At 39.7% G+C, this 18,873-nt stretch overlaps 1 protein-coding gene across 8 annotated transcripts in view; it reads left to right on the top strand.

Moving 5' to 3' along the window:
• Positions 1–18,873, top strand: part of PIGN (phosphatidylinositol glycan anchor biosynthesis class N) — a 187,621-nt gene that overhangs the window by 14,979 nt on the left and 153,769 nt on the right. For 5 of the 8 annotated variants that reach the window (XR_007772540.1, XM_050939909.1, XM_050939908.1 and 2 more), the window contains exons 2-5: positions 8,230–8,359; positions 9,895–10,154; positions 12,522–12,643; positions 14,776–14,874. Coding sequence is in view for 7 of the 8 variants with exons in the window: in XM_050939909.1 (XP_050795866.1) it covers positions 9,928–10,154; positions 12,522–12,643; positions 14,776–14,874 (448 nt within the window). In the remaining variant the exon portion in view is untranslated. The remainder of the gene's footprint in view (positions 1–8,229; positions 8,360–9,894; positions 10,155–12,521; positions 12,644–14,775; positions 14,875–18,873) is intronic. The other 3 variants (XM_050939910.1, XM_050939911.1, XM_050939914.1) reach the window with 2 other exon arrangements.

Raw genomic sequence — 18,873 nt, 5'->3', positions numbered from 1 at the left:
GGCTAGGATCAGAAAGAGGCTTGGAAAGCATATTGGGTTAAACAAGACTTTAAAAATAAGCACCTCATGATGGATCCCACAAAGGTTCCCGCTTTGACCTTCCACGGAAATCTGAGTCAACTCTGAACTGAATCCCAACCAACCATAGTAGATGTGGATATCTAATGCCCAAATGGAAAATTAAGGACTCCTTGGTGCATGTGTGGCTTCCCATGACAGATAATCAAACATCTCACCACGTACTGTGCAGTTTATAAATATGAAAGAGGAGGCATATGCAATAAATTCTGCTACTCCTGATGAACCATCTGGCTTGATCAACTTCAGGTGAAATTGTAGTTGCTGCTCTACACCAGCCATATGAAAGAAGAAAAAGGCACATGATCCTCCCTATTTGAGCTCCAGGCAACAACTGACTGCTCTGCCTCTGCTGCTTCCTTTTACATGTCCCTTCTGGCCCCTGATTGGCTGCTCCCCTGCAGCCACTCTAGGCTGCCTAGATTACTTCTCCTCTGCTGTTTTTAGGAGAAGAGAGGGGGTTGTGAGGCAGGGCCGCAATGCCTCCAGCAGGGTGCCTCTGGACCTAGTCTGCTCTGTCGCTAGTTGTTACCTGACTCCACTGCTAACTCTCATGTTGACATGGAACTAGGTATTTACAACCCTTTTCATCACATCTTTGTGCCTTATTGACAGAAGTTGGGTGGGGTAAGGAGTTGGGTTCCAGAAGTGTTTTGAGTCTTATTCCTCTTTTGAGGTTGCAAGGTGTCTCTTCTCCTCCAGGATGGACTGTGTGAACATTTCTCCTGCACAGCAAGAGGTTTCTTAATAAGAATGAAGTTTATTAGAAAAAGAGAGAGAATGGAGTAAAACCAAAAAAGGAAAGGAAGAGTTAATATACTGCATAAGATAAAATAGGCAATGCAGTCTCATCTTAAGTTACACAACGGAAACACAAGTTCTTATTTACATATTACAGAAAGCAATCTGAGGCTGTGGCCCCAGTCTCAGGGTCTTAACCTCAAAGATGTCCCGAGAGAGAGATTCCTTTCATGGTCTCCAGAATACTTACTCTCCCTTTTCCTTACTCTGTATCACTTTGTCCAGACCCTCCCTCCCAGCATTTAGGGTAGCTGCACCTGTTGTCCAAACTGAATTTCTCCTAATACCTACATCAGGGTAGGCAACCTATGGCATGTGTGCCAAAGGCAGCACGTGAGCTGATTTTCAGTGGTACTCCAACTGCCTGGGTCCTGCCCATGAGTCCAAGGGGCTCTGCGTTTTAATTTAATTTTAAATTAAGCTTCTTAAATTTTTTAAAAATCTTCTTTACTTTACATACAGCAATAGTTTAGTTATATATTATAGATGTATAGAAAGAGACCTTTAAAAAATGTTAGAATGTATTACCAGCGTGCAAAACCTTAAATTAGAGTGAATAAATGCAAATTTGGCACACCACTTCTGAAAGGTTGCCAACCCCTGACCTACATACACAGTAGAGTTTTGGACTTCCTGCTTTCACTAAGGACTATAAAGTGGTCGATGGAGGATACAGCAACTTTTGATAGCTACTTTTCAAATGCTTAAAAGCCCATCTTAGAGACTGTGTTTCAGAGACCAGTCTGCTCGTCAAAGTAAAGTGATTTCTGAAGTCCCATTGTTTGGTGAGTAAGGTGGTTTCACCTGTCTCGGTTGAATTTTTCTAAAACTGACTCTTGCTCCCTCCCGCTCTTAGTTATTAAATATTACTTTTTTGGCAGACCTATTCATTCCATCGCAATAATGTTGTCAGCCATATACCTTATATGAAACTTGCTGAGAATATGAGTTCCTTCATGACCATTCTCAAGACCCTGATATCAATTTATGGAGACTGGGCTGTGCAGAATTACACTGCTCTTTGAAAGGAGCTAGAATGCTTAATTCTGTGTGATCTGGCTGCCACCGTCTTAGGTTCATTCCCTTCTTCCTGTCACTCATGGAAGTAACTGCCAGTGAAGTTTCAGCATTGTGATGCCCTCTAGTGCTTATTGGGACTGTAACAGTTTTCAGGTAGCTGCACCTGTGTTCCCTTCTTTGTGGTGCACTCTAGGAGTTCCTAGTCAGATCTCAGGTCTTTTACTGACACCTATCGCTGAGTAGGGACCCATGTCTCACTCCCTTCAGATCAGGTGGTTTTAAGGCTGTATAGTTCCTTGCCTTACGCAGTGATATCCCCAGCAAGCCAGTCTGCCTAATGGCCAGTGCTTTGATTTCTCTTTGAGGGCTATGAACAGGATATTGCCAGCAGTAACAGGTTATCGCACAGCTCTTTCTAAGAAATCACTTTTATTCTTAAGATAAAAAGCATTACAGAGAAAACATACAATATAGTAAAAGAACTTGGATGCATGCTAAAAGTTTACTAGGGTTTATCTGCAGCTCCAACACTAGGCTCTGGTAGATGTCAGTTTTTCAAACTACACAACTGGGTTTGTCCCCTTGGTTACAAATTCATGTCAGTTTTTTAGATTGGGAACCAGAACCACCACTGGACAGTTCAGCTGTTTCTTTATAAAGCTCAGACCTTTGATATCTAGTCTCCAGGAACAGGTAATGACTAGTCAATGACTCTCTCCTCAGCACGTAGCTTGGAAAGAAAGAGTTTTTGCATAACTGGGGTTGTGGAATATACATTAACCACTCCCAGGAAACCCACTTAACACTTGTTATCCCAAAGTTTATGCCTATCTGCCACATTTAAATGTAATTGTTTGAACACTTTGTACTTTCAAAATCTCATATCTGCCACAGGGACCTCCTGGTTACCTCTGTGGCTGTCTTTTTGCCTTAGCTGAATGAGTCATATTGGTGAGCATCACTGTTCTTGGTCTACTGTTCATCTGGTAGGTCTCTATGTTCTGAATGGCTTTTTTCTTTCCTTTTCACAGTGTTTTTTCTTCCTCTCCATGGTTATATACAACAATGAATGGAATGCAGTAAATTTGAGAGGTTGTAGGCACTGTATTTGCCATAGTTTTTTGTAGCCTTCAGTAGCGATAATCTTCTGCCACTTGCTTTTTTCCACCTCTTGCAATGAATTGTTCAATGGCGAACTTTTCCATTGGTGGTGATCTCTCCTCTACCAAAGAATTAAGCCCAGCCTGGAGTCATCGGCTCGTCTGTCATTTTAAGTTTTGAACTAACTTTTTGTGTTTAACTTCAAACCTGTTCCAATATTGTGAGGTGAAGTTTGGACTATATTGTTATTAGGTTTGGATACAGTTTAGGACATTCTGAATAAAGGGCCAGAGAGAAGAAATCTTTGTCTGAGGCAGCCATTATTGCCCAAGACCACAGTAATGATTAATGGTCTGATCCACAATATAGCAATTTCTGTGTTCTGTTGGAGTGTAAGGGAAATTTTATGCCAATTAGATATGTTAGAACTGCGTGTAGTGGGGCTGGAAAACACAGCAGGCTCTTTTGGCCTGTCTACTACTAGGTGATGCATTAAAATTAACATTGAATAAGAATAATAGTTTTCTTGAATAAGGACTGCATCTTTAAAGTTACAGAAGTAACTGACTGGTGGAGTGCCCAGGAAGATATGAAAGGATACAAAAATGCTGAAATTCCCTTGGCTGGAATTTTCCTGATTGTGAGAGAAGTGAGAAAATAATCTCAGTTCTCTGAGCCTAATCACAGAAAACAGTGATCGTTGCCAATCAGAGTGAAAAAACTCTTCACTGGTGGACTTGACAACACAATGTTTGTGCATGAGTTCCTTTTGCTGGAACTATGAGCAGTCTGCAGTGCATGCTCACACTTTCTGCCCATGTTCAGGAACAAGACCATAAAAGTATTGATGAGGACAACATTGCTTGTATGTTTTAATATAAACCAACAAGGGATGACTTGGTTGCACCCTCTGTGCACAGAAGCAATGAGATTATGGAACTGGTGCATCCAACCTCAATATCTCAGCCTTCTACCTACCAGGATGCCAAAACACCACTGCAGATGCTTTGCACAGAACATCCTCTCAGGACCATGATTGGGAAAGAAACACCAAGGTACTACAGAGGATATCAAAGCTGAGGTTTCCCAACTATAAGCCTCTACACTATAGCCCAGAATGACACGTGCCCACACTTCTGCTTGAGAGCAGGATTGGGGTGCTTTTCTCTTCAAATGTGGTGCACTTCTACTGTACGTGTTTTCCCCTCACTCCTCTCCTATCCAGATCATACATAAGATAAGGGCAGACAAATCCAGAGTCATCTTGATTGCCCCCATGTGACCCAGACATGTGGTTCTTTGACCTGTTGAAGATGGCGGTATGCCCACCATGCACTCTTCCTCTTCTTCCACATCTGTCTCAGGATGCAGGCCAGGTCTGCCACCTGAACCCAGAAATACTCCCCCGAAGGCATGGTTTCTCCACGGTTCCATGGCAATGAAGTGACATATTTGGAGGAGGTAAGGACCGTACTATTAAATAGCAGAAGGTCTATTTCATTGTATACTTACCTGCACAAATGGACGAAATTCCACATATGGTGCCAGGATAGACAAACAGTGGTGACTACCTCTTCTTTACCAATGGTATTAAATTGATAGACCTGATTTCTTAAATTCCAGTATATAATGAGCTCCCAGCAATCACAGTTTTCCATCACAAAGTTGACGAGTTCTCAGCCCTTACTTGCCCTACCACTAATCGATTCCTCAAAGGTATTTGTAACCTTTATCATGAAATACGAGCAATGGGACCTTAATCTAGTGCGTCGGTGCCTTACTGGACCCCCGTTTGAGCCCTTAGCAACATATTCACTTCTACACCTGTCGATGAAGGTGGCTTTTTTCATCACTATCCCATTTGCATGATGAGGAGAACGTGGGACTCTCGTGGCACACCCTGCATACACAATATTCTTCAAAAACAAGATAAGGCCACGTCCAAAATTTTTACCTAAAATAGCTCTTCATTCTACTTGAAACAGCCTATCCATCTCCTGATGTTCTTCCCAAAACCTCATGGGAAGAAACAAAAATCAGTGTTTCACACCATGGATGTCAGAAGGACACTAGCTTTTTACATTTACAGGGCTAAACCCTTCAGAAAGTCGCCAAGATTATTTTCTTTCTGTCACGGAAAGGTCAAAAGGAGCTGCCATATCCAAGCAAAGGCTCTTGAAATGGATCTCTGGGTGCATTGACCTTTACTACTGTCAACAATTTCTATCACCCCCACTGGGGACCCGGACACACTCTACCAGATCGCTTTCTGCGTCAATAGCCTTCCTCAACAATGTACCCATCACAGACATCTGCAAAGCAGCAACCTGGGCATTAACCACATGTTCACAGAACACTACGCAGTAGAGCAGGACTTGACATCAGATGCTGTCCAGGGACTTGCAGTTTTATCTTCTGTCACAAATGCAACTCCAAAGCCCCTTCCTTCCAATGATGAGTATTGCTCTACAGTCACCTAAAGTGGAGCACCCACGGTGACACTCCTTGAAGAAGAAGAAGAGATGGTTACTCACCTTGTACAGTAAGTGAGGTTCTTCGAGATGGTTATCCCTGTGGGTGCTCCACTGCCCACCCTCCGCCCCTCTACTTTGGTTTTTCCTGCTAGGGACACTGCAGTAGAGAAGGAACTGAGGAGGGTTTGGTCATACAGCGCTATGTACTTGTCAGAGGCAGCACGAGACGGTGACAGTATTTGTGTGACCCATCCAGGCACTGCTACTGAAATTCTCCAATCACAGATGCAGGGATGTAGGTTCACCTCAAGTGGCGCACACAGGGACAGCCATCTTGAAGAACCTCAGTTACTGCACAGGGTGAGTAACCTTCTCATGTTGACTGTTCTTAAAAGATTTGTGTCCTTTCACTTTAAGGCCTTATCTGTGCTCATAAGTGCATCCATGTATGAGCCCTAATACAACTTCCTGCTAGTTATTAATCAAGACCCAGATTAAAGAAAACATCCTGATTCTGGAAGGGTACTTAAGTATATGCTTAAATCTTATTGAAGTCAAATTAAGCATTATTTTAAGAACTTTATTGAATTTGTCCAAGTGTATCATAATTTCCCCCTAAGGTGTAAAATATATGTCAAGTCAAGTGTAATATGAAGGGTTGCTTTGATAGCTTTATTTTAGAGTGATAATATACAGCCCTGCGACAGGTAGAGGGTAAATTGGAGCAGACTAGAAGCAGGAAGTGAATGAATGAGAGAAGTAGTATGAAGAACTGCACCGAGAGCTGCCTGTCTTGAAGGCTTCTGAGAACGATGAGTAATTGGATGTGTTGTGCCTAAAGGTATAGTCTGAGCTAATGTAATTTAAACTGTGGTTATAAATTACAAGAATTTCATCTGAATTAATTTTGTGGATTAAAGTAATCTGATGAGACAGTAGTAGAGTTACACAGTGATTGTCAGACCCAATGCATGTAAAGAACTAAGGAAATAATGTGTCATCTTGTGCTGAAAACCATAATGTGGTAATGTAACTGTTTACTAGTCTTAACTACAACAGCATTCTATTTTATTTAAATTCTTCTACTCTGCCCCATCACTGTGGAATCTGAGCACTAGGAAGATGCAGCAGCATCTGATTAAAGTGACCTCTCCACTGAGTATGGTATTTAAACACATCAATTTAAATCATATGAAATTGGGGAGGGAGGGCGGGACGGAGTTTAATTAATCAAGCGAAGTGGGACCCTGTGCTCAATTTGATGACGTTTCTCTATTTATGTTTGTCTGTGCTTTAACGTGCTCTAACTACATCGTTAGTTAACTTGTTTTACTGTTCTGATGTCCCTGTATATACAACCCCCTAAGGCAGTGGTGTACAAACTGTTCCTGTCGCACCCCCCTTTACCAGTAATAGAATCTGTCTGCATCCCCCACTCCCTTACTGCACACTTGGCTCAGCTGATGACTTTGGGTTAAAGGCAGAAGTGGGGGCTGAACTGGGGATGGGGGAGGAGCTGGGCTGGGGGTGGAGCAGAGCTGCGACTGGGATCGGAGCAGAGCTGGGTGGTGTTCGCTCCCCATGGCAGCTATTGCGGGCCCCACTCCCTGTGCCCTTGAAAGTTCCTCTGCACCCTAGTAGGGTGCGCCCCAGAGTTTGGGAACCTCTGCTCTAAAGGTATGTCTACGCTGCAATTAAAAACAGCTCAAACTCTGGGACCCTCCCACCTTGCAGGGTCCTTGAGGTTGGGCTCCAGACCAAGCCCGAATGTCTACACAGTAGTTAAACAACCCCTTAGCCTCTGCCTGGCGAGTCTGAGTCAGCTGGCACAGGCCAGTTGTGGGTATCTAATTGCAGTGTAGATATACCCTGAGATAAATTTTTTGGTATATCATGTGTTTGTAGTTAAATATAAGTGTTTCCTTTTAAAATATTCCAGTACCAAGATCATCACTAAAAGAAACAGTTATGTTGCTATGGAACTAACAGATTTATCTCTTGAATCATACACAAAACCCAAGCACTTAAAAGGACGGAAATGGATAGTAATAAATATTCTAAATCTTACATTGCCTACACAGTAAGAACAAAACTGTTCTGTTTAGTTAAAATAATTGCTTATTTAATCACAACATAGCAACCTTAATTGTGATCCCTGGATTTATTTTCTCTCTTTAATGCTTTATTTTGTTATCTTGATTTTTAGTCTACATATCTTCTGTTAGATGAGAAATATTAAAGTATTTATCTACTAACATTTTTGATCAAATGCTCATTGTTATTCCTTGAAAATTGCTGTATATGTAGTTTAATAGGGAAAATGTATAAAATTATCAGTGATGGTGGATTTTTGTGTACTATGTAAGTAGACTTGAATTTCATGTTGATCAATATGTCATTAGTATACGTATATCTTTAATATTTTCTACAAGGGATGGTTTTGTTTTCTATTTTGAAATTCCTGATAAAAAAATAGTAATTTATTTTAGTCAGAAGTTATTGAGTTGTGATGTGCATTTCTTTATACTTAACGAGAATTTTGTTCTAAGTATGTGATTAATGTAAAATTTCTTATGTCCTTATCTATCCATTTAATTGTTTCTAAATGTTTGGGTTTTGTAAATGGTGTGAAAAATGACATTTAACAACCTTAACTGGTTTTTAAAAGTGGTTTTATTTTTTTCTTATTTGGAATTTCCCAGCTCATGTGTTATTCTTAGCATCTTTATCTTTTCTTTTGTGTATGTAAATGAAGACACCATTTAAGAGCCTGCACAGACCACCTATTATATTAAATACAAATGTGAGAAGTTTGGGACGTGTTGACAATGGTTCTTACAGAGCCATGCCTCATTCAGGCCCTGATTCAAAGTCCATTAAAGTCAGTAGGTGTTGATTAATATACTTAGAGAATAAACGATATACACGGGAAGGGTGCATCCTGATCGTGTCTCCATGATACTTTGAGGAAGGCAAAAAAATACCTCTGGGCCTCAGAAAATTTGGCACAATAGGGAAAAAAATCCTTCCTGAGCCCCCCAAAATTGGTCAGACTTGTAACATCCTGAAAATGCAGCCTCTACAGAACAATTAGGGTACACCTGCACTCAAGCTGGAAATGTAATTTCTAATGTGTCTATGTCTAGCTGAGCTAGCTTTGTTGAGCCACTGTTTTAAAAATAGAAATGCAGCTGCGGCGGGATGTGCAGTGCAATGAGCTACCTGCACTAAGCACAACACTTCTCAGGATGGTGGGTATTTGCTTGGGCTGCTATCCAATCCTACCACTCGCACTGCTGCAGCTACACTTCTCTTTTTAGTGCACTAGTGTGATTAAAGTGCACATATATTTGCTCAAGCTGGAAATGATATCCCCTGCTTGAGAAAAGACATATCCTAAGGGGAGGGAGGGTGGAAAGCTTTTGAAAAGCCAGGGAGAGTGTAGATGGTGGTGGGGCATGTGGCCAGCATGGTTGCTGCAGCTAGTGGAAAGTCAAAGGACCTGAAGAAGGGAAGGGGCCAGCCCTAATCTTGCCAAGCATGTGTTCTTGCAGTATCATCTCCTTCTGGACACTGTGTCACATCCCTTGCTGTTCAGGGTCAACATCCACCTTCTGTAGATGGCGTGGTGGTTGCGGGGCAACATTTCCATTGACTTAAGTGGGCTTTGGATGAGCCTTTGGATGAGGTGTGCGTGCTCCTACAAAACATTCATGTTTCTAACAATGCATACCTGTGCGCCTCAGCTTATTTTAACTCCAAACATTAATAAAAATTTGTGTTTAAAAAAAAAGTGCATAAAATGTCCAACTCAAGAATAAGTCTCTGGGTCCACAGCTAAGGTCACAGTGCCTGCCAACCAAGAAGTCACTGAACTTCTTTCTGTTTGAGCTACCTCATCTAAAATATGTGACTAATAATGTTTTTCACCTACACAATTCTTACGGACATATGTAGCATTTGATCCTGATGTCACTGACGTAAATGGAAAAAGACCCCGAATGAAATTAACCGGAGCTGGCTTGACATGGCATTCCCACTGAAATCATTGGATCTCAAACTACAGACCACAAATGAATTTCCAAGGCTTAGTAACTATATGAAAATCTTGAAAAATAGTAACTAGCAATTTTGACTGAGACAATAAACACTTTATTTATTGAGGAAACCGGGGTAGCTTTTTAATGACCTGTAACTCGAAAACATTTTGAAACATTCTTCTTTGCTTTTAGAGTACATGGCAATTTTCAGGCTAAAATTATTGGGAGAGAGGAGCAGACTATTTAGTAGGGATTTATAATGAAAGCTGGTTGCGTCTCCAACTATGGTGGGGTTATTGCTTTTCCATAATAAGTATTGATATAAAAGTTTCATTTGACTGACTAAACTCACTTCCTGTATTTTTTTTCCCCCCTCTCAGTGTTGAACTTTGCTTTAGGAACTACCTGTCGCCATGAATATGCTGATCTTCATAGTTGCTGGTCTCCTTGTTCATTGTGTGTTCTTGGCCTCCATTTTTGACATCTACTTCACCTCTCCTTTGGTTCATGGCATGACTCCTCAGCGTACTCCATTGCCACCACCTGCAAAGCGACTAGTGCTTTTTGTTGCTGATGGCTTGCGGGCAGATACACTGTATGAATTAGATGATAATGGTACTCCTCAAGCACCTTACCTTAGGTAAGTGTGTCTGATAACACTTGCATTCCTAAAAATTGTAAGTCATGGCGCAAGTTAAGCATTAAACATTTTACCAAATTGCCTCTCTTGGGAGAAGAGAAACAGCCTCAGAAGTAGTGGTGGTTTATACCCAGGTCCTCTGTGATTCCAGGGCTGAGCAGTATGTTGCAGAATTATGTTCCACAAAAATAAATGAATAAAAATTCAACTTTCATGATTGTGAAGAAAATAATTAAAACATGAACTGAGTTTAAATTGATGTAGTGTTATCTCGCTCCCTGGTAGCACCTGACTCCCCACCATTTTCTGAGCTGGGCAAAGCTCCCCATTTGGATGATGTTGAAGATATCTCTTCAAATTCACATATTTCTGTGTAAGATTCCCCTACTAATCAAAATCGGGGCTCCTTCTGTGATGCCTTCAAGGATAGGGACAATTCACATGAGAGACAAACCCAGACTACATCTCAGGCAGTGGACTCCATTTCCTAGACCCTATGATACTCCTTAGTGGTCATATTGAGGCCCTTAGCTAGCTATTGACAACAGTTCTCAGGCTCCTAGTCTTTTTGGTCAGGACCACTGGGGAGGCAGTCTCCTCTTCCATCTGTTCCTTCTTCACTACCTCAACAATTGGAGGAAAACTTTGAGGAGCAAGAGGCCAGAGCAGACAAGGAGGCTGCTGTGCTGTAAACTAGTATTTCCTCATCTTTCACAGATAAGGTTGCTGTACCTTCTCCGCCTTCTGTGGCCAATGACTTTAAACAGTTTCAGGAGCTAATGAAATGTGTTGTGGACTCACTGCAAATCCTCCTAGGAGCGATTGGATATTTTGCATATGACACCTTCTGCTTGAGTGGCTTTGTCCATTTATGAGGCCTCCTCTATTCTGCCAAGACCATCCGGCAGACCCTGCCAACAGTACCACCCATGTGCAAATGTGTCATTAAGAATTAGTATGTTGCAGCCGAGAACTGTGGAATTTTATTTTCACATCCTTCTCCTAACTCCCTGGTTGTTAAAGCAGTAAATTAATGTGGCAAATAGCACCACATTTAATCTACGCAGTATGATAAGGACAAAAAACGCCTTGACTTTTTTGGCCATAAGAATTACTCCTCAGCGACCCTACAGTTTAGAATTGCATATTACCATGCTGTTATGATGAAATACAATTGTACTACTCCAAGTTCACAGGTTTTTTGAATGCCTTCTGGCAGAACATTGCAAACAGGTACAGGCCATAATAGCCAAAAGTTAGTTTCTGGCTAAAACATCATTTCAGGCTTCCCTGGAAGCAACTGACACTGCAGTGCATTCCATCTCCATGGCAATCATCATGCATTGGGCATCCTGACTCCAGGTTCTCTAGAGAGCACCAAAATACTGTCCGGAATCTCCCCTTTTCTGAAACTCTTTGCTGATACCACTGATGAAACATTGCACACATTGAAGGACTACAGGCCTGCTTTGCAATAGTTTGGGATTTTTATGCCTGTAATTAAACAAAGATATAGTAGATCCCAGATGGCTCAGAGACCCCACCCTGTCCAGTTTTCTGGTTTCCAGACTTACTGAGCTGTTTAAAAAGAAGAAAACAAGGTTTCAAAGGGAGACCACCCACTATATCCTCTTTGACTGCTCAACAATAATAATCAAAATATCAATTTTGATGGTTTGGTCAAGGGTCTGGAACAACCCTGCTTCTCAGTTCTCCAGCTGCACCATTTTACCTGCCTTTCTTCCTTTGGGAACTTTTCTCCCACTTTCAATCTTCATGGGAGAAGATTATGTACAAATAGCGGGTGTTAGAGGTTATAAAATTGGATTACTCCATTTTACTCCCTTCTCTGCCCCTCTTCAGAGACCCCTCTCAGTTCCGAAATTAGCCCAGAAAAAGGACACTATCACAAGAACTACATATAATTGGCTATATTTTATTTATTGAGGAGGAGAAAAAAACCTAATCTGGAAATTTACAGGTTTAATGAAGGAACAGAGAAAGCAAAAACTAGAAAAGAAATTCTGAGAGAGGAAAAAAAAGAATAACCTTTACAAGAAAAAAATGAATAACCCCTAAAAAAAGTAGAAATAAAATATTACCTTGAAATGTATGATCACACCAATTAACCTCCTATCTTCACGATGGTGGCTGACTATAGTGATAATTATGCCTGGTGGGTGTTTAGTTATCTTATGGTAACTACTTTCTAGTTTAACAGTTACAGTTCAAGACTAAATCTGACTGAATCTGAGAGTTTTGAATGTAATGCCAACAGCATCTAGTCATTACTTTTTCTTCTTCTACGAGCTACTCTGTGCATGCACACACAGTTTTGTGAAGTAATTACTTGTATTTTGTTTTCAGGAATATCATAGAATACAAAGGCAGCTGGGGAGTATCTCATACTCATGTTCCAACAGAATCTAGACCAGGACATGTGGCACTGATAGCTGGATTTTATGAAGATGTCAGTGCAGTTGCTAAAGGTATGCAAGTCCCAGGTTCCAACAAATTTGACATCAATCTTGGTATAGTAAAGTTCAAAATTGGTCACTAAATGTCTACATAATAGACTGAAAAACGTGAATTCATCTTTGAAGAATTTTCCACTATTAATATTTGTGAAAATAGGATTTGTATATTTTTATTCCTGCTTTAGGATTAATTATTGTACTAGAGAGCTCTTTAAAGTATTAAAATTCAAATATAAAGACAGAAGTATTATGCAATCGGCCTGTAACTAAGTATGATTTGGCTTTTCCAGTATGAGAGGAAAGTATAGATGTCATTTCTGAGACCTAGCTTTTGGAAGTGCTAACTAAGCTGCTCAGTTAGGGATAATTTAGTGGACTCATCACTACTGTACCACTCATCACTAATCTATTCCCCACAAAGTGGCTCCTTCTAGATTCAGTGATGATGTGCCTCATGGGGAGGGATTTACTCACTAGAAATCTAGAGATTGGGGCCAAAGGTCAAGTGACAGGAACATGGAATACGGGAGGCTGTTGGCTCTCCAGGAGAGTTGGATGGCAAACCTATTATAAAGACTGATCTTTTAAAAATGATTGTTTATTTATTCATTTGAACCTCTGCTTAAATAAAATTACTTGATGGTCATAGTCCTGATCCTAATGAATTGGTATCTGTATTCACAACTGGCCAAGCTTGGATTCAGTCTCAGCAGAGAGGCCAAGAATTGAATGGACATGGTGAATAAACTAGTCCTTACAGATCAGGGTTGAAGTACACTGGCAGGATAGCATGGGTTAAGCATGAGCTGCCTCTGATTGCTTTACATGTACTGAGGGCTTCAGTCTTCAAGGCAATCAGTCTAGTCTTTTGACAAGAGCTGTGTTTTATTTATTTATTTATTTATTTATTTTACTTTATAAAAATAAGAGCTGAGGGTATGGGCAGGGGAAATCCACCCATCCCAGATTGGTGGAGATGAGATATGTCAAGAAGACAAATACTATTTCGTTTCCAGTGTCAGAAGGGCACAAACTGTTTCATTCCTTAATTCTTCCCTGTGTCCCTTTGATTGTGTCAAAGACATTTATAGAAGCTAGAAAGAAATAAGACTACTATTAATTTTTGAGTACTGGCACTGTTTTTTCAGTGCTGTTCAAAACAGAGTCTTGTAATCCATCCCCATTGGGCTGACATGGAATTTATCCTCAAAGTATATATTGCAGAGCTTTCACTTTGTACTTCCATATTTATGTAGATAGACCAGTACACACCTGTGCAAATCAATCTCATTCATATAACTATAAAACAACTAGATTATGCATTTTATTTATTTATTCTTTTAAATTTATTAGAAGACATTAATTTAACTAACAAACATCCAGCCAGTGCTCTACGTGCCCTGACAATTTTTAAAATTAATCTCCAATCATTAACTCCTATAACAAATAGATTGCTTGTTCCATTAAATGTGAATGAAATTATGCATACCCTCTTAGTGCTCTAACAAGATGTAACCCCCTTTCCTTTTTCCTAAATTCCCCCTCTCTTTAAATGCCTGGGCAACAAATAGTTTTCCAGTCATGCTATAAGGTTTATCAGATATTCACATTATTCTCCAGTCCTACAGGTAGTATTTGAACTCTCAACTTAGTGGAAACTTTGTACTACCCATGGAGAAGACCAAACTTTCAATCACTTATAACTCTTTTATTAATACAGGTATTAGTCGGGAGATTCCTCTTCTGTGGGTACTAATAAAGTTTAACCACTTTTGAATTATGCATTCACAAAACAAAGTCTTTAAATTATCTTACTTTGGGAAAAAATGAATAATTTTGTTTGTCATCCTTGCTTAATGGAAAAAAGAGTGGACAGTTGTTGTTTAGACTTACTAAAACCACTGACACAAGAGACCAACTACAAAGCCAAAAAAGTTTTTCTCCCCCAGATTTATGAGCATAAACAAATGGGATTACAATAGAAGTCAAAAGTAATCTTAACTCTAGCATTTACTATTAAATATTATAATAAAGACTTTAAAATGTTCCTATTTTCTAGTACTACTCATCTTTAGACAATGGGCCAAATCAGGCCTTCTGTTACACCTGAACAACCCCTTTAACATTAATGTTTGTTTTGACAGGATGGAAGGAGAACCCAGTGGAATTTGATTCAGTTTTCAATGAAAGTAAATATACTTGGAGCTGGGGAAGTCCAGATATTTTACCTATGTTTGCGAAAGGTAAGCTTAAATGGGGTGCATCTTATTAGCTGATAAACACTACACTGGTAGTTATGATGTGGGTTAAAAGTACTTTAGTCAGAGAGGTATTTGCAAGATTTAACAGTAGTTAGCATTTCTGTAGGGATTTGTTTGTATTGTTATAAGTTACATTTTACATACAAATTATAAAAACAAAACCTTACAGAAGTACTACATAGAGGAGTAGGATAAGTCCTGATCTTTTACAATAGATAAATTAAATACTCTAGCAGTGTCTTATGGTGGTTGTGACTTTATTAACACAGTGAATGCCAGCACATATTTTCTAGCATGAAGCCTGTTAATTTGGGAGTTGGGTGGAAAAATTCCTCATCACAGACCAGAAAAGAAAACAAGCTTTAAATAGAGCATAACTTCTCACTACTATTTGTGGTCTATTCTGATGTTTTCCTAATCTTACCTACCTAATAGTGCAATTTAGCCTCAAGTGTAATTTTTTTCGTCCAGTGTGTGTGTGATATAAAAATTGCATATACTGTTGCAATTCTGAAACTTCTGTAATTAAAAAAATTACTGTTAAATTTGACCTAGCTATGACTTTCAATAAGAAACTGAGTTTAACAATCGTTTTCCTAATTTTGTTGTTTCTGTGCCTCCATATTAAAGGGATATGGGATTTACTATGTTTTCTCACTCCTATTTTAGATTAGTAAAATATAAGTGGGAATACAGTATATGAAAATGCAAACATGGAGTGTTGTGATGCTATCCTTGAGCTCAGGATTAGATTACTAGTGCTGATCTCTCAGTCCCTGGATTGGTGAAGGCTGGAAGTACACTGGAAGCAGTGTGCTTGGTCCTACATATTGTTTGCATTTCACTCAAGTGACATGTCAGCAAATTAAGGGACTTCTAAAGGAAATTCCATCCGGTCTTCTTCAGAAGGATGGTGGCTATGCTCTGGGGATTTAGAGTAGGGAATATAAACAGGGGATTGAGAGAGAATTACAATTTGGGGATCCTGGGGACTGTGAAAAGGATGTGGCAGAATCCCTCCAGCACCCAAGAAGAATGTACATTCTACTGTTGTAGCTAAATTTGAAACCCATGAAACCAGAATAATAAGGTAAACTCCAGTGTTGCCTCCTCCTCGATAATTTTAGAATTGAGAGAATTGTTTTAAATATATTTCATGATGACAATAATTGTACTTTGCCTGAACCCCATTATTTTCAGTGATTGGATTAAGAAAGAATAATTTGGTTTCCCATCCCCATCCTTTTTTCCACTTTTGCGTTAATCTGAAAAACAGTTTTATGATTAGCTGCAAAATAATCTCTTCTGGGGAATCTGTCTTTCCCAGGATCTCTGCTTGAATCTTGAGTTTGGGGGGGATGAGAAAAGAATGTGGCCTCCAGCCCACTGGCAGATTGTTTACATTTTTGCAGCCATGTATTCTTGGGAAAAGATTTATGGAATTCAGTTTTAGTGTACTGTGCTATCTTTCACTGGCTTTGTTTGAGAAAGAAAGTAAATGGCTATTTACCATATCACTTGAGATACTTGTGGTACAATCACACACTGAAGTTATTAAGGAGCATATACAACTCTGGGAAATGGGTTGGAATAAGTAGTTTGTAAGAAGGAGTTAATTCACCTTTATATATTAGTGGAGGTATTTATTTTCCCAAAGTAAATGCTTACTATAAATGTTTGTTTTATATGCTAACAATATAAAATATCAAACTATGGTCCTTTGTACCACTTGTTGACAGCTTTATAGCTAAGTAGTCAGAATAATCACATAAAAAGCCTGCTGCCTTAATAATCATCAATGAGTTAGATTATAGTTTCCATAATTGAATTAGTTATCCTTGACTTTTCAGACATTTGTATGATCATCCAAATTTCAATGTAACGTCTACACAATGGTTGTCTATTCCAATCTAAGCTAACCAGGGGAAAAATACTAGCTAGCAAGGCTCTTTCTGCAACAATGCTTATATATAGTTTGCCAGGACATTTCCTTGTCTTGTCAGAAAAGTGCATTACAGTAAAGGATTTATTGTATGTTTCTGTAGAGAAACCTAAGATGTAGTAGATTCTTTGTCCCCAACTAAAATAATACACCTCTACCTCGATATAACGCTGTCCTCAGGAGCCAAAAAATCTGTGTTATAGGTGAAACCACGTTATATCGAACTTGCTTTGATCCACCGGAGTGCGCAGCCCCGCCCTCCCGGAGCACTGCTTTACCATGTTATATCCGAATTCATGTTATATCGTGTCGCGTTATATCGAAGTACAGGTGTAGTTTTTAATTGTTGTTTTTCTTAAATACCAAAATACTGATCCCTAGAAATCTGAATTTCTGAAAGATTTTTTAACCCAGGTGATTTAGTCTTTTATTTTCCATTGGTCATTGAAATGCCTATAGCAATTCCGTACTTTAAGGAACAATATATTTGCAGATACAGTTTAAGCAGAATTAAAATCTCTCTCTCTCTCTCTCTTTTTAATGATTGCATTTAGTCTTGGAATTTTACACTATTTTTCCAGAGAATAATTGAAGTTTCTACAATATTTTAGTGTCAAATATATATTAATTTTTGCCAAGGAAAGATTTAAAAAATGGTCCTCTTTAAATTTGGCCTTGAAACTAGCTAAATCACCACAGTCCCTATGAGCCCCAAACTTCAAGTTCACCCATTTTCAGTATATGTCAGTCACAGACCTCTTTTCAAATTTTGGACTTAAATTGAAAAAGCAGGTTTTTTTTCCCTCCTAGTCCATCATTACTACTTTATGCCAAGAAAACATAACTGTTCAGATCCATCAGATACTTCTGTTAGATGACGCTAGCTCTTCTCTGCTGCCTAGGCTCCCTTGGCTCACATTCCATCACAGATAGCCTGTGTTCCTAAGTGCCTATTGCCTTCGTCCTATCTGTGCCTCCTCCCTGTCAGTTCCTGACTCCTGGGCACATGCTACAGTCTCTGACATAGATGTCCTGTTGAAGTGGTGTTTCCGCTGGTGAACCGTGGGGAATTCATCAGACAGAGAACTGCTGCAGTAACAGAGCGAGGAGCTCTACTTTTCAAGTGACATAATGTTATATTTGGCTTTGTCCATGCTTAGGTAGGTCTGCAATAATATGTGAACAACTCATTGGAGCCTTGATGGAGACTAGATGAGGCCAAGAATTCTAATGCTGCTAACTATAATAACTATGGTTATGGGGTTCCGAGATACAGACAGGCTGCATGTGGGGCATCCTCAGCAAACACTGCTGTTCAAAAGTTCCAAGTTGCATCACTGACATGCAATCCGTGAAAGCAAGCATCTCAAAGGAGCACACTTACTATGTGAGTAACTGCTGTTTTTTTTCTTGAAGGGTCCTACCCTTTGCCAGTTCACATATAGCATGCCTGGCATACTGTTTTAACAGCAGGTGATGCCTAATGAATCTGCTATTAATGACTAGCAGAACTAGATACACAGCTCTCAGCTTGAAGACTGACATGCATCACCCCCTAAGATGCTGACCTTGCATACCACTTCTGCACTCTTTGAATAGGACTCTGCTCACTACCATAGGGATGCAATCTGTTGGTGAGTAGACACATCAGACAGGGAAATCTGATGTGGGAGGAGCTGATACCTGGCTGGGTAGTTTCTGGGGCTCCCAGTCTGTCTAGTTAGTGGAAAGAGCAGCAGCAGCTCATGGTTGGAAGAAGTGTTCTAGCCGAGCTTCTCCTGTTTTTCTCATCTGTTGTAAAGGAAGTTCTTTTTGCCAAATCCCTGCCACCTCCTCCCTCCAGCAGAATAGAGAGAAAAGAAGGCTTTCCCTCCCCTGTCAGTTCTGTCTCCAAAGATAGATACAGTACTTAATACATAGTAGATATTTTTCATAATATCTCTTTTGAAGTGTCATAATAGAATCTAAAATGCAGTGAAATGTTTCAGAATTTTCTGTGGAAGAAACCATTGCACCCTCTGTTTTATTTGTTTTTACAT

This window comes from Gopherus flavomarginatus, chromosome 2, assembly GCF_025201925.1.
Source record: "Gopherus flavomarginatus isolate rGopFla2 chromosome 2, rGopFla2.mat.asm, whole genome shotgun sequence".
Classification (NCBI taxonomy): domain Eukaryota; kingdom Metazoa; phylum Chordata; order Testudines; family Testudinidae; genus Gopherus; species Gopherus flavomarginatus.
The sequence above is the reverse complement of the archived record's forward strand: the minus strand, read 5'-3'. Positions and strand labels throughout refer to the sequence as shown.